This window comes from Harpia harpyja, chromosome 4, assembly GCF_026419915.1.
Source record: "Harpia harpyja isolate bHarHar1 chromosome 4, bHarHar1 primary haplotype, whole genome shotgun sequence".
NCBI classification, from domain to species: Eukaryota; Metazoa; Chordata; class Aves; order Accipitriformes; family Accipitridae; genus Harpia; species Harpia harpyja.
Genome location: NC_068943.1, coordinates 69,845,134 through 69,858,897, shown reverse-complemented (window position 1 = coordinate 69,858,897; position 13,764 = coordinate 69,845,134). Strand labels below are relative to the sequence as shown.

The 13,764-nt window shown below is 42.4% G+C and overlaps 1 protein-coding gene across 1 annotated transcript in view; it reads left to right on the top strand.

Annotated features, from left to right (window-relative positions):
• Window positions 1-11,705: 11,705 nt before the first annotated feature.
• TIAM2 (TIAM Rac1 associated GEF 2) overlaps window positions 11,706-13,764 on the top strand; it is a 90,789-nt gene continuing 88,730 nt past the window's right edge. The window contains exon 1 of the mRNA XM_052784666.1: window positions 11,706-12,899. Coding sequence (XP_052640626.1) covers window positions 11,706-12,899 — 1,194 coding nt within the window. The remainder of the gene's footprint in view (window positions 12,900-13,764) is intronic.

Below are 13,764 nucleotides of genomic sequence, written 5' to 3'. Positions count from 1 at the left end.
ACATAGTAAATACACAGGTAGAAACAATGTAGTAAATAGCTGAATGACCCCTAGGACTGGAAAGATAAAATGCAGTGACCTTGAAGAAGGAGAAAGTACAGGGTTGAGTGCTTTGCACTAATAGCAAGAATGCCTGTTGACATTTGGGAGTCACCCTCTGAAAATGAAAGAGGAAGGGAATGGACAGCTTTATTACCCATTGCTGGAAGATTGAGAGGCACTAATGTGATTCAGCTGGGTCCTAGGTTATGTCAGTCCAGGTATTTTCGTTAAGTTAGGGAAGAATTACTATTATTGAACAGGGTGCTGGAGAGGCATCTTTGGGAATAGTATTTATACTTCTGAACATTCATCTTTAAGAAAGATAAATTCCACAAAATAGATGATGATGAAAGGCTTCTGGGCTGGTTGGAGGCTAACCTTATCTAAGGAATCATTCAAACATTGTTTATTTAATCAACTAAGAGGTGGACTTGTGGGGCAAATGCAATACTCTGTGTGAGAAGGGCGATGGGACCAGAGGCCAACTGTTGCTCCTGAGGAAAACCTGGTGCTTTGACTCGTGAGCTGTCATTGCTTCCATCTTAGTCGTCCCAGGGCTTGGATCCAGCCTGTTAATGAAATAGTTGGACCACAGCAATGCTAAGTGAAGAGAATATAACTGTACCGGGAACAGGAAAAAGAAAATAGTCTGCTTTTCACAGAAAGCAAGGTTGTTACCAGAACAAGCAGATGTGTAGCCCCCAGACATATATTCAGGCATAGAATTAGGAGTATGGGCATAAGTCATGTACTGCTCTATTAGGTTTTACAAAAACTAACCTGTGGAACTTGCTTATGGAAAACTTAACTGAGGTCAGTAGAATTCAAAGAAGGATTTGACCTTTGCCATGATGAGGGGAGCATATTCAGTGCTAATATTGTCAACCTGTGAAGTTTGAGAAGAGATCCAAGTAGTTGTTTTCCAGTGGAGAAGTTAACTGTAACTGGGCTTTGGAGATGAAATAGAATGTTGTTCCAAATGACTCCAAAGCTGCTGGGTTCTGGAGTTTCCTCTGTAATGAGACAGGATAGCGGACACAGTGAAACAGAGGTCCACTTTTAGTGGAAATTCCTCTTTCTATGCAAATTGTTATTTCATTTTTGTGGACATAAATACTGATTCGGGGCTTTTGTGGGTTACTAATGATTTCTATTATAGTGTTCATGTGTTTCTTTTCAATTGAATACGTCATCTGCAGTGTAACTTGGCTGTATTTTCACGCGTGGCACTTGAATGTGACCCTGCAATTTTATTAGAATATTTGAATAAATGCCTTGTTTTTTGGCTCAGTTTGTTCACCAACTGTTGCTGCAATCAATGAAGTGTTGAGCTTTCCTGATAATAAAGCAATTGATCATGAGCCTAACTACAGATTTAACAGCCTAGCTCTGTATATTGAAACTTGGAGATATCATTTACATCGAAAGAGACCCGTTTTATCTGAGGTCAGTTATTAAAACCCAACTAATTCTCTCCATAGGATAGTATAAAAAGTCTGACAAAAGGAAGCAGCAAGGAAGAGAGCGCTAGAGTTTGTGGTTGTATACGTGATGCCGTTGTGCAGAGTTGTTAAACGCAACTGAGAGCAACTCTTAAGAGCAGGTTTTCATGACTACAATATTCCCGCTGTGGTTGGGGGAATTACGTTTTTGCCCAGGGCATCTCACACAAGGACGTTAGGATACCTACTCCCTCCTAGCAACTTTAAAAAAACTCCAAACCAAACAAACAGGGGAAAAAACCCCAAAAGACCAAAAAAAATAAAAGAAGAGATGATGCTGGAGCTACCTTCAGGCAAGCAAAGCCCTTTCCATTCAGCCGCCTTCCAAGCAGCTTTCCTGTGGAAGCAGCCGGCCGGCTGAGGAATGTGGGGTCAGACAAGAGCCCAGTCACGGCGTATTCCCCGGCGGCTGCCCAGCATCGTGGCAGGCCAACCCATGTAATCGTTTCAGGCGGCCCGTGGAAAACCACCCTCTGGTTAAGTCTGCATCATGCTGTTCCACCAATGGAAAAAATTGAACGGGAGGAGGGTGTGTAGCCTGCAGACAAAAATACATCCAGCCTCGCACAGGATCTGTTTTTAGTTCATAACGGCTGAGTGTTTTGAAGTGTTAGGCACGGTTTCCTGGCGTGCCCAGGGCAGGGAGAAGTCCCTGTGTCTGTGTGTCCGTGTCCCCATGGCAGAGCTGGGGCGGCTGGGAGGCTGAAGCCAGTGCCCTGGGGAAGGTAAGCAGAAGCGGGAAGGGGGACTTGAGCCAGGGAGAGAGATGCTGGGGGAGAGCAGTCAGTCCTCTGCTCGCCGGCTGCCGGCCAGACCTGGAGAACTGAAAGAAAAGTAGGGAAAGACTTGGGAAACCTCTGAAAGCGGAGGGCAGAGCAGGCTGCTGCATTGCCAGGACTTGCAACCCCCGTGCTGCCTCTGCTGTCGCCGGCTGCACCCAAGATGAATGGTTTTCCTCCAGAAAACAGTTCTTGGTGGTCATCTGTCAAACTCAATTGCCTGAATTGCTAAATAAACCACTACTAGGATCATTTTACAGCTCTATGGTGGGGCTGGATTTTTTTTTAAAGGCAAAGTATGACAGTGCTAGTTTCTGCAACGTTAAAGTGAGTCTCCTATTACAGTATGATTAATAATCCCTCTGAATCTTTTCTTCTTTACTATTTTGTCTATTCTCACTAATACTTAAAGTAACTTGCAATAAATAGACAGTTTACCCAAGCAAGGGTTATATATTTGTGAAGTGTTAGAGGAAAAAGTTTCAACACTACAACTACTACTGAACTGGGATGGTGTGGAAAACCAGAGCTTCAGCATCTGGCAGAGGTAGGTTCTGCATAGGTCTTGATCTTTCTACATAGATTTTTAATACATAACTGTACACTATGTTCTGTGGCACAGGAAAAAATAAAGAAGAGGGAAATGCCCAAGAAATGGAGAAGTGCTTTTTTTTTTTTTTTTTTGAGGGTGGTGATTAATTGCTTGTGCAATGCAACCAAAGTTTGCTACTTTGTTTATGTTTGTTGCTGGTGTGGTCACAGAGTTAATTTTGTACACTGGTGCCTTCCTTCTGGAAATCACGCATTTCTTTCCCTTTAGGGTGGATGATTTGATAACATTATACAATGTATAGCAAATTACTAGTTAGAAGCAAGGGGTGGAATTTTTTTATCTGATCACCTTCAACAGGAAGAGAGGACTCTTTGAATAGGGCATTCTGCAGCTGTGAAGCTACAAAGCAAGTGTTTTAGTGGGGAAACCTAACCCTCGGTGTACTTTTTTATTCTTTTAATGTGTGAGGAACGTGCTGGTACTACAGGGGTAAAGCCCTGTAGGGAAAGGAAGCCCTAAGCTGTGTTACTGCTGTAGGGCTCTTGGCATGCAGAAATCGAGATCTGCTTTTAATTTTCCAAGGGACAGTGTCTCAAGTTTACTTCTGGTGTCTAACTCCCAGATCCTCTGTCCTCTTCAGGAAGTCCCAGGGCCAAAGGTGAGAAAGCATTTACTTTGGAATCGACACCCTCAGGTGTTTATGAATGTGTAAACCGAGAAGTAGAAAAGACTATGCCAAATGCAGTGTGGTTTCCCCCTCCTGCTTGTGGAGTGGGCTGTGTAATAGGTGGTGGGCAGGGAGTCCCACAGTCATCCCAGCCCCTGTCCCTCAGCCTGAAGCATGGTGTCCTGCCAGTTGCTACTACAGGTTTTTCTCTGGTGCCAAAGGTTAAAAGTTGGTCCAATAGACTTGGAAGGTGTTACACCAAAGAGGGTCTTTGGGGGCAGAATGGGTTAATGTTCCTGCTGGGGATTGCTCTTCCTTGCAGCCTTTTGCTTCTCCTTTAGATAGGGTCTAACGGGCTGCTTGGGATACAGTGTTGTTAACTGTGTCCTAGTCCAAAAATAACCTTTCTCCTACCCTCTCCAAAGCTGGTGTCTTGGAACCTACAGTTTAGGGTGGGTGCATGTGAGAGAATATCCCCATAGCTGCCTGCTGACTATGATTGCATTTGATAGCATAAGCTGGTTGCTACTGAAGCAGTCAAGAGAGGAGAAGGGCAGATGTTCCTGCTGGGGATTTGGGAATCCCAGTTTGACCAGAAAGCCCCAGCCTCACCTCCTGTTGTTATCACAAGTAAGGAGGGCTGAGGCAGAGAGACCTCTTCAGGAGTTTGTCTAAGCTCAGGCAGGAGGTCTGCAGACCTGAGCTCGGTCTCTGAAGTGTTGTTACTCCACAGCCTGGGGTGGGCAGCGAGGCTAGAGCTGGGGCTTCCCTGCTTTTGGAGCATCTTGGTTCCTTTCAGGTACACCATCCTCCCCGCCTGAGGCCCCAGGCCTTGAAAGCACTGCATTAATCTGCATCAGGACCTGCCAGTATGCTTACAACCACAGTAGGTAGAGAAGAAAAGACCTTTCAGATCACTGAGTTCATTTCCCCTTCAAGGGGCAGGAAATAGGCCCTTTGACATATCAACTCTTTAACTACTGCAGCTACTGCATTAAGCCAAGATGTTAGCTGGCATCCCTGCTTTGTGGTTTTTTTTTCTTAACAAGCTTAATGGCTTTTATTTAAATGGATGTGCACTTTAGCCATTGTGTATAAATTCAATAACATTTACAAATGGTGAAATTTGTTTTTCCTGCCAAAGAAAAATAAGTCCCTAGAGATTTAGATTGTATCAGCACTGGTGTAATATGATAAGGATCTTCAGGCTTGACTCAGCCTTCCATATTGTGCTAACCTGAAAGCTATAAAGCATAATTTAATTAAGCTGCCAATGTCTTGGACCCAGTAGAATCAGTTGAGTAAAAGAAGGAATCATGTCCCAGGTATGGGATGTGTAATTCTGATGCAAGATATCTGTGATGCAGTGTAGACCTGTTGGGATTAATGTTATTTTAAGAGGAGGAACCAGAAAAGGAGATTGTCCCTTTCTTGCTTAAACTGTGAAATTAGAAGTCTATATGCAATTTAGGTATGATTCACAGCATGAAAAGAAGTGTCTGGGGTCATAATGACTACTTATGTTTAATGAGAGAAGTGATTGGTTTTAATTTGATTCGTGAGCTACCAAACAGTTCCTAATACAGGAGGCTATAACTCTAAAGAGCCTAATGAGTGAGCGAGGAATTCTGGCTTCAAATTGGATTTTTAAGGCAAAATAGTCCTTTTTTTTTTTTTTTTTTAAAGAAAGGCATACTTGTGGTGTTTTGGTTATTCATTCTTTGAATACAGTGGTATATAATGCAAAGTATCCTGCCAAGAATACCATGGTATAATTATTATGGTATATTTTTGTAATAGGAATGTGATTGAGATTGCAGGAATAAGAAATCTGCTTCTGATTTGTGGAAGCATGTGACCAAAGTGCATAGTTCTAAAAAATACAGTAAATTGTTTCCAGTAACAAACTTCACATTTAATCCAGCTACAGTGTTGTGCTAACCTGCCTCCCTCATTAATTTCACGTATCTGTCCATACACAGCCGTGCAGGAAGGGGAGGGCAGGTTCACATTCTAGCATTCTGTATTACTTTCATATTAAAAACTGAAGAAGATTAAAAGTTAATTAAAACTTCAAACCTGTAATTCTGTATCCCTGTAAGAATTCACAAAGCACATTGATTCTTTGCAAAACTTATGAACACGTTAGTATCTGAAAGATAGTTATATACAATTTCTAAGACTTTATAAGCCATTTAAAATGGACAGTGTTTTAACCATTAGGGGAATGAGAATGTCAAAGTAGTTTGAAAGAAAAAATAGGAATTGCTTGGTCAATTAAAAAAAAAAAACAACAAAAAGCTTTTCCTGATGTAAAAAATCACTAACGTAGTTGCCGTACATCAAAGGCTGCAACATTTCTAGCTAGATCTGCCATTAAAAGAAAACAAGTTGTATAATATTTTGTATAAATGAGGGGGCTTTCTGTTTCCTTTTTTATGGCTCTGAAATACTTTCAGATTCCCCATTATCCCAGCTCCACTAATCCTGATGACAGTCTCCTGTGGTGCACTTATGAACCACGCTCTCAGATCAGCCGCCTGTGTAAAGACCCTGGCTCTGCCTTTTCTCCTCTCCATGCCTGCCTGCTCCACCGTGCGCAGTTCAGAGGTGGCCATCACAGTCCCCTTTGCAGCTGGGAGTCCTTACCTGCCCTTGTGGAAATGCTGTTTTCAAACACAGCAGAAAGTATACATGACTCTCTCCTCTTGCTTCATTACTAGACAGTAGTTGATGGGATATACTCTGCCCTCTGCATATAAAGGCCCTTTGTGTAAGTATTTATGTCACTGCAAAGTGAGGTGAAGCTCTGCCTTTCTTTGGCAGATATTTATACCCATGTGGATGGCTGTGAGGTACTGTGCCAGGTGGCAGGTACTCGAGAATTGGTCCTGTGACCTCTTGAAAGGTACTGCACTGGTGCAGGTAACAATCCTCCTGTTGACAAAGAAAGGCTGAAGAGGTTGTGACACATGGTTGCTGCTTAATCTACAAGTAGGAATAAAATACTTGGTTAGATTATTTCTTTCTTGAATAACTTTCTGTCCTTTCCTCATGGTAAGGACTTCTTAAAAAGTTTAAACTGTGTCCTGGTGCGTCGTTGTAAAGAACTGAAAAGGTGTAGGCTCTTATTTTTAGGGGTGAGGCAACTAGCTCTAGCTCTTACCTATTTTCTAGCTCTTAATGTAGCTCTTCTTTTAAAAGCCTTTTTCTTGTTAAAGACAGGAGGTTTTAAATTTAAGCTCTTCTGCTGTGCATAAAGAGTTATTGTTCCTGGTAACGCTGAAGACTCTCATGAGTTCCTGTGTTCCTCAGTGAGTCCTCACTCAGTGGTGTTAATTTGATGGGATGATGTTATCCTCATCTGGACCAACCCATACTGTTCGTTTTTTTTTTTTTTGTCATCGTTTTTGCCATTTTTGCACTGATGCCATGTTTAATGAAGTGAGAATCAACTTCCCTGTACCTCATCAGTAGATTTTCAGGGAAGCTTCAGCAGGGATTATTATATATCTGCCAGTGAAGCTTTGTTGTCACCAGCCATCCAGAGGAATAAAGGCATCAAAGTACATCAGAGAGGTAGCTTTGGTGCATGTGTTCATGTCTCATGAGGGTAACTTCTTGATCTGGGCTAAAGTTTAACATTGCTAGGGCTCACATTAGCTGAGCTTTTATGATTTCCTGGGTGGCAAGATTGTCAGTCCCAGTCAGGAAAATCTGTTGAACCTCCCTAGGAAGATGCTACCGCAATCTCTTGCCTTTTTGTGACTGGTATATGGCCACCGTCCAATGTTGACTGTGGTTGTGGAGCATTCAGTCTACTTATGGCTCTGTGCTCGCCTCCTGTCAGTCTGGAATTTGGCATTTTCTGACCTGTAGTTTTAGAGAGTCTCAGCCTGGTTAGCGTGACTGTATTGGAAGGCGATGGCTGGCAGTAGTGAAATCACATTTGGTGTGCGTTCCCGCTGTAGGAGATGAGACCAGTGCAGAAGCCTGTCTCCCTTGACTCAGATCTCCCACTAATTCGTAATATAATAATTCCTTGTTGTATCTCATAAGCAAACCTAGTACTGGGATGTTGTTGTTATGGTTCAGTTTTGCTTGCAATATGGTTAGCATGTCAAGCTTTGTAAACCTTTATTTTGAGAGATTAAGACTGGGGAGGAAAGCACCCGAGCAATTGCAGAGCATTACTTGTACATGTGCTCACCTTAATTTTAAGAAAGGCATTCTCCCCTCTAGCATTTATAAAGCAGTCTAGCTGCAGTGGTATTAATGAGGGAATATAGGTGGCAGGCGCTTCCCCAGAATGGCTCCTGACCTTGTGTGTTTGTTTTTCAAAGCCAAAAGTCTAGGGGAACTTTATGTGGAGAAGCCCCAAGGTGGGGAAATATGTTTTTAGCTCTGGGGTTATGATTTGCGTTAATTATTGGGTGTGGTGGGGCTGGTGGGGTTCCCGGATTAGTATGTTTGCATAGCTGTGTTTTTCGAATGTGTCAAGGGGAACCAGGGTGAAGATTAAAAACTTCTTTTTTGGGGAATGTGGGTATAATTGAAAGCAAATAAACTCTTAATAGTCATCTTCAGGTGCAGTGAGCTGCTTTCTAAATATGCTGATTATAATTGCAGAAAATATTAATAGAAACTGGGTTTGCTCACAAGAAGGATTCATCCCTCTGCATAGGAAGAGAGAAAAGCACGTTGTCTTCTGTGGTGGTAGGTTGCTGTGAGAAGTATAGGGGAAGCTGAACTCTGTCCCCAGCACTGTAATTTCCAGTGCTTCCACCATTCAAACAGTGTAAAATGTGCAAATGTTCGGAGCAAGCGCAGCCGGAGCTTGTGCATGACTGCCCCCCTGCCCCGGTGTCACGCTGCCTTTGGGCATAAGGCGACTTGCTTCACTCCCCGCCACCCCCCCTTGTAATTAGCAGAAAGAAAATCGCTCCACACAAGTGAGTCAAGAGAAAGGCATCGCAGCTGATTTGCAGGGTGATGGACAGTCTTTGTGCAGCCTTGCAGATGTCCCGATTGGTTATCGCAGCGTGCGTGAATGTTTAGCCTACCGTAGCTTTCTGGATGGCCAGGATGCTGAGAAAAATCCCTCAGGGCTATTTCTATGGGATTTATTGACTGTTCTGTTGTACTGCTGACTGATTCCTGCACAGACTGAGACACCGTTTTGTAGACATTGTACCCGGAGATAAATTTATTCGTTCACCCATTATGTGACCTGTGTATTGGATCAGACATGTACAATGGACCCTGTAGCAGCAGCTTGAGCCTTGACGAATTGAATGTCTATCTTCTGAGGTTCATGACAGCAGCTTGCTCGCTACCCACTCTGTTAAAAGGATTACCTAACCATTGCGCAATCACTATGGAGACCAGATGGTCTTTTTGCCTGTTTCATTAGACAAATTGGGTTCAGTATTCCCTTATGAATAGATATAAGCCCTTCAAAACCCCCTTGTTGACTGTACTTTCTGCTCCCAGATGAAGAATTCTGAATGTAAACTCCTTGCTTGTTTGTGGTCTGTGCCTCCTGGATTGAGGAAGGCAGTTTTTCTGGGGGTTTGCAATTTGTTCAGCAGCTTGGAGCTTAGGAATTTTGTGTGTTGTCTTCTGTTTACCTTGAATCCAAAGTCTTTTGTTAATCCATGTTGTATATGATGCTTTTAAAACTGTTTACATAAATGGGTGTACTCAGCAGCATAGGCAAATCAAACCTGCAAGGCAAGGGTGTCCTCAATAGCAACCTTCCAAATTGTTAGAGAGAATAGGCAAGTTAAATAGATTTTTTTTTTTTTTTTTGAGTATAAGGTGACATTTCTGTGACTTACCTGTTTTATCAAATATCTTTGTGGTAACAGCCATGAAATTGTGTTTATGGGTCTGTAGCATCTCTAGCATGATACAAAAGGCTATATCTCTTCTAAGTCACTTATTTACTGATGTCTTTCTAGGCTTGCTGTTGAGACTGTTTTTAGTTCTAGTTTGCAACATTTACCTTCGGTTTTGGTAAGGTTAGCAAAATACCTAGCTTACCAGTGAATTCCTTTAAATATCTTCAAGGTTCTTATAAAGTAAACAGCCACAAAACGAGTCAAAAAGAGCAAAAGTCTATATGTTCAAATCAAGTAGTTATTCAATTGAAAATTATGAACAGTAGCCACTGCATTTATGCAGAAAAGAATTTTTTTCGGGGTAGTATATTAAGAATCGTTTCTGGCTAAAACGTGTGTTCCAAAACTGACCCTGAGATCTTGTACAGCTTCTTTTCTACTGAGTATTTCAATCCCTAAACTGCTGGTGTGTTCTGTGAGATTCAGCTTCTGTCCTTTTGTTTTGAGTTGTGGCCTTTGTGTGCCAAGTGAAGAGCTGATATGTTCAGATGGTCAGATAGAACTTGGGTCTTGTTACCTTTGGGTGTGTGCAGTGCTTGGTGCTGCCTTTTTCTGGCTTTACTGGCAGATTAACTTAAAATCAGAACAAACCTAAAGAAAGAGGTTGCTGGGTGGTTGGTGGAGTGAATTGTGCAGTGGCCTTTCACTGCGAGGGTCGTAGTTGGAATCCAGGCACGGGGAAGGATAAACAGATGCTGTGGGACATTCCTCTGATCAGTTTGGTCCACGTTGTAATGGATCACTGCACAGTCCTGCCATCTGTAATTGCTCTTCCAAAAAGAAAACTGGAGGGGGCTCAAAGTTTGCCCTAACTTGTCAGTGAGACGGGAGGACAGAATTGGAAAATAAAACACTTACCCAAACAGTGACTTAATTGTATTAATTCAATGTCAGTTGTTAGAGTGTGTTTATAAAAATGTACGTTAAAATCCAGGAATCGCCTTAACCAGACCTCTCGTCTCCATTTGTAACTTCTGTCTGATTTTTTTTTTTGGTATTCATTTTGCTTACAGCTGGAGTAAAATGTAAGTTCTATTTGACTGAGAGCCCTTTTTTGCCTTTTTGGTGTTTTCTAGGAAGGCCGTGTGCAACTCCATCCCAGTTTTGGCAAGTGTAGCAGCTGGCCATGAAGACAATGCAGAGCATGCTAACTGCTAACCGTGCCTGTGTGTAAGAGTGATCCTACAGGTTTGCTCTTCGGTTTATACTATGCTTTTCATCTAAAAGTGCTAAGGGCTAGAAGTAGGGATGTTAAAATATATACAAGCTCTAGAAGATAAGATTGTGCTTTCACAATGGCTTATTTTGACAAAATTTTAATGAGTCTGCAGTGTATTCTCCTAAGAGTGATAGTCTGAAATCCGACGAGCAAAGCAGTATACTGCTGATGAAAAAAGCGCTTTGATGTTGTTTCTGTAAATTACAAGCAGTGGAGATTCACTCCAAATAACAAAAAGAACAGATCCATCTTTTTTACTTTGGGGTACACTTTATGTAGGTCCAAAATCTTCAGTCTTCTCACTGGGGCAATCTGACTGCTCCAGTGTGTGCTGTTCACTGTGAATTCAGTAAAAAGCTGAAGAGCATTTTACTAAGTGAACTATTGAACTGCACCATGCTGAATGAACATAATGCAGTTTTGTGCTGTAATGGAAGATGAGGCTATTCACTAACCAAGTTATTTTTTGTTTGTTTTTTTGGCATGGTTTTTTTTTTCCTTTCTCCTGGATTGACTCCATTTAAACACCAAGTTGGGGTTTGCTGAACAGTTTATGGAGGCAACACTTGGTTGCACAGAAACCAGTCACGCTGAAACTGCAGTGGGTTTGTCTCCTGGCAGAAGGGATTTCTCTGAAACTACAGTTCACTTTACATCTAAGTTGTGATTATCTTGCTGTCTCCCTTTCATTATGCCATTGTTCTTGGGAGCCAGAGATTTTGTAAGTTATAAGAAAAGGATGTTGCCAAGGGTGTGGGTGGAGAAAGGTGTTGACATGATTTCAATGGAGCTAGATTCCAGCTTTATAACGAGGTAGAGAACCATACAGAGAATAGGCTTTCCTAGCCTGCCCCTAAAATAAGTTCAGTTATGAATTTAATGTTGTAAATGGCCATTTAATGGCTTTTTTTTTTAAACAATTGTTTCATACTATTTTTTAAAAAGGCACTTTCCTGTGTAGAGGGTAAAAATGTTCTGTTACTTTTCGTTCTGTCTTCTAGCCATTGTTTCTAATGAAACTCTTCTTAATTTAGTGGAAAATGGGGAATTCAGAAAGCCAATACAGTCTTCAGGGGTCAAAAAATCATGCTGCTGCTACAGCTGGTGCCAAGCAGAAGCCTTGCTCTCTGAAAATTCACAGCATTCATGCTAAAGATGAAAAGTCTTGCTCTATGCATGGATGGACACATACCAGTAGCAGCTCAAACTACAAATCGAGGTCTCTTGCTAGAAGCTGTCTTTCGCACTTCAAGAGTGGTCAACCTTATTCATCTAGACTTGGTGACACTGTGGCAAAGGTTTCTAAAAGCAATGCCCATGCCAAACACAGGACAAATGCCTCGGGGGACTACTGCCAAGGAAATAGTGCGGTGTTTTTCCCTGAGAATGGTTTCCACTATATTGGCCTTCAAGCTGGAAGTAATCACGCTGCCTCTCGAGAATGCAATGGACACATTTTAAATTGCTACGGAAAGAATGAGAGTCTTGCATCAACCTCCCCATCAGAGGACAGGAGGAGTCCGAAAGTTCTCATTAAAACACTGGGGAAGCTGGACGGTTGCTTGAGGGTCGAGTTCCACAACAGCAGCAACAGCAAGGTACCGACCGAGGAGTCCAGTGGACCGGTCCAGTTGCTGAGGTATTCGCCTGCCTTGGAATCTAAGCCGAATAACCTGCTCGACATCAGGAGGAACTCCAGCGCAGACTGTTCTTCAAGCCATCGTCTGTCGCCTACTGATTCAAGGCTTCGATCTAGTAAAGGAAGCTCCCTCAGCTCTGAGTCTTCATGGTATGACTCTCTCTGGGGAAATGCTGGGGATATCAATGAGTTGGATGGTCTGTATTTGACCAGGAGCACTCCAGATACAAGCATTCATGCCAGTTTCCCAGCAAGTGACAACAAGAAGTCCTTCAACCAAAGCTCGTCTCTTTCCTCACTCCGAGATCTCTATAAGGATACAAATTTGGAAAGCACTCCACCTGGGATCAGGCTGTCTGATGAGTATATTGACACTCATGGTAGCTTAAGCAACCGTGTCTCATTTGCCTCAGACATTGATGTTCCCTCCAGGGTAGAGCAGGGAAGTCCTGCATATTACTCTTCCTACACACTCCCATGCAGAAAGTCCAAGCCCCTCAGTGAGGATGCATCCAAGAAGGATACGTTAAAAAACCGAATGCGACGCATCAGTGACTGGACGGGAAGTCTCTCGAGGAAGAAAAGGAAGCTGCAGGTATGTACAAACCTCAGCCTAAGTGCCTGAAAGTTGGTTTGTAGATTCCTCTTATAAATGTAGTGACTGCATCATGTTTGTCTTTCTTGCAGGATAATTACTTGCCAATCTTATTTAGTAATTTTTGGAATCCTGAGAAGTATTGCATCCCTGGAGCTGTCTGAAATGTCAACAGCAAAAAAAATTATATGTTTGTGTGTGCAAATTTTCCCTTCCTGTTTTGTCACCTTCTTAGCTAACTACTATCTCTGCAGCCTAATCTCTCAGTGAATTAGCTTTTGAAGTCATTGCATTACTTAAAAAGTGACTTGGAGTTTTTAAGCCTTCTCTTTATTTCAACTGTGAAAATATAACCTGAATATCATATATATGCTATGAATCATCATACGTTATCTAAAGAGTGTGGAAGGAGCAGTAGAAGAAAGATGTGTTAAATATCTTTGCAGGTATTCGCTATTTGTATTACTGGCTTCACCACTTTGGTTTCACTGTCGGTCCACCTCTAGCAAGGCAACCAACTGTAGAGTATTGGCCAGAGCTGCTGGTTCTGCCTCTACCTCCTCTGAAGGCATTACATGGAGTGCCCTCCTCCTTCCTACTTGTCAGCTTAGTTTACCAGATGGAAAAGCTTGAGTTGCCATCTGGCTTGCCGGGAGATGGTGGTATGAAGAAGGAGGTGGGAGGAGGGCAAGAGGGAGTGAAGGGATGTACCATTAATAGGAATTTAGGATGCCTGTGGTCAGGAATGAAATTCTCCTCTCTAGCTGTAGGCCCCAGAATCGGCTCTTTAAATGCCAGATTGTGCCTGGACTTCTGCACTTGAGTTCACTAGCTGAGATGGAGGGCAGAGACTCTTTTTGGTTTT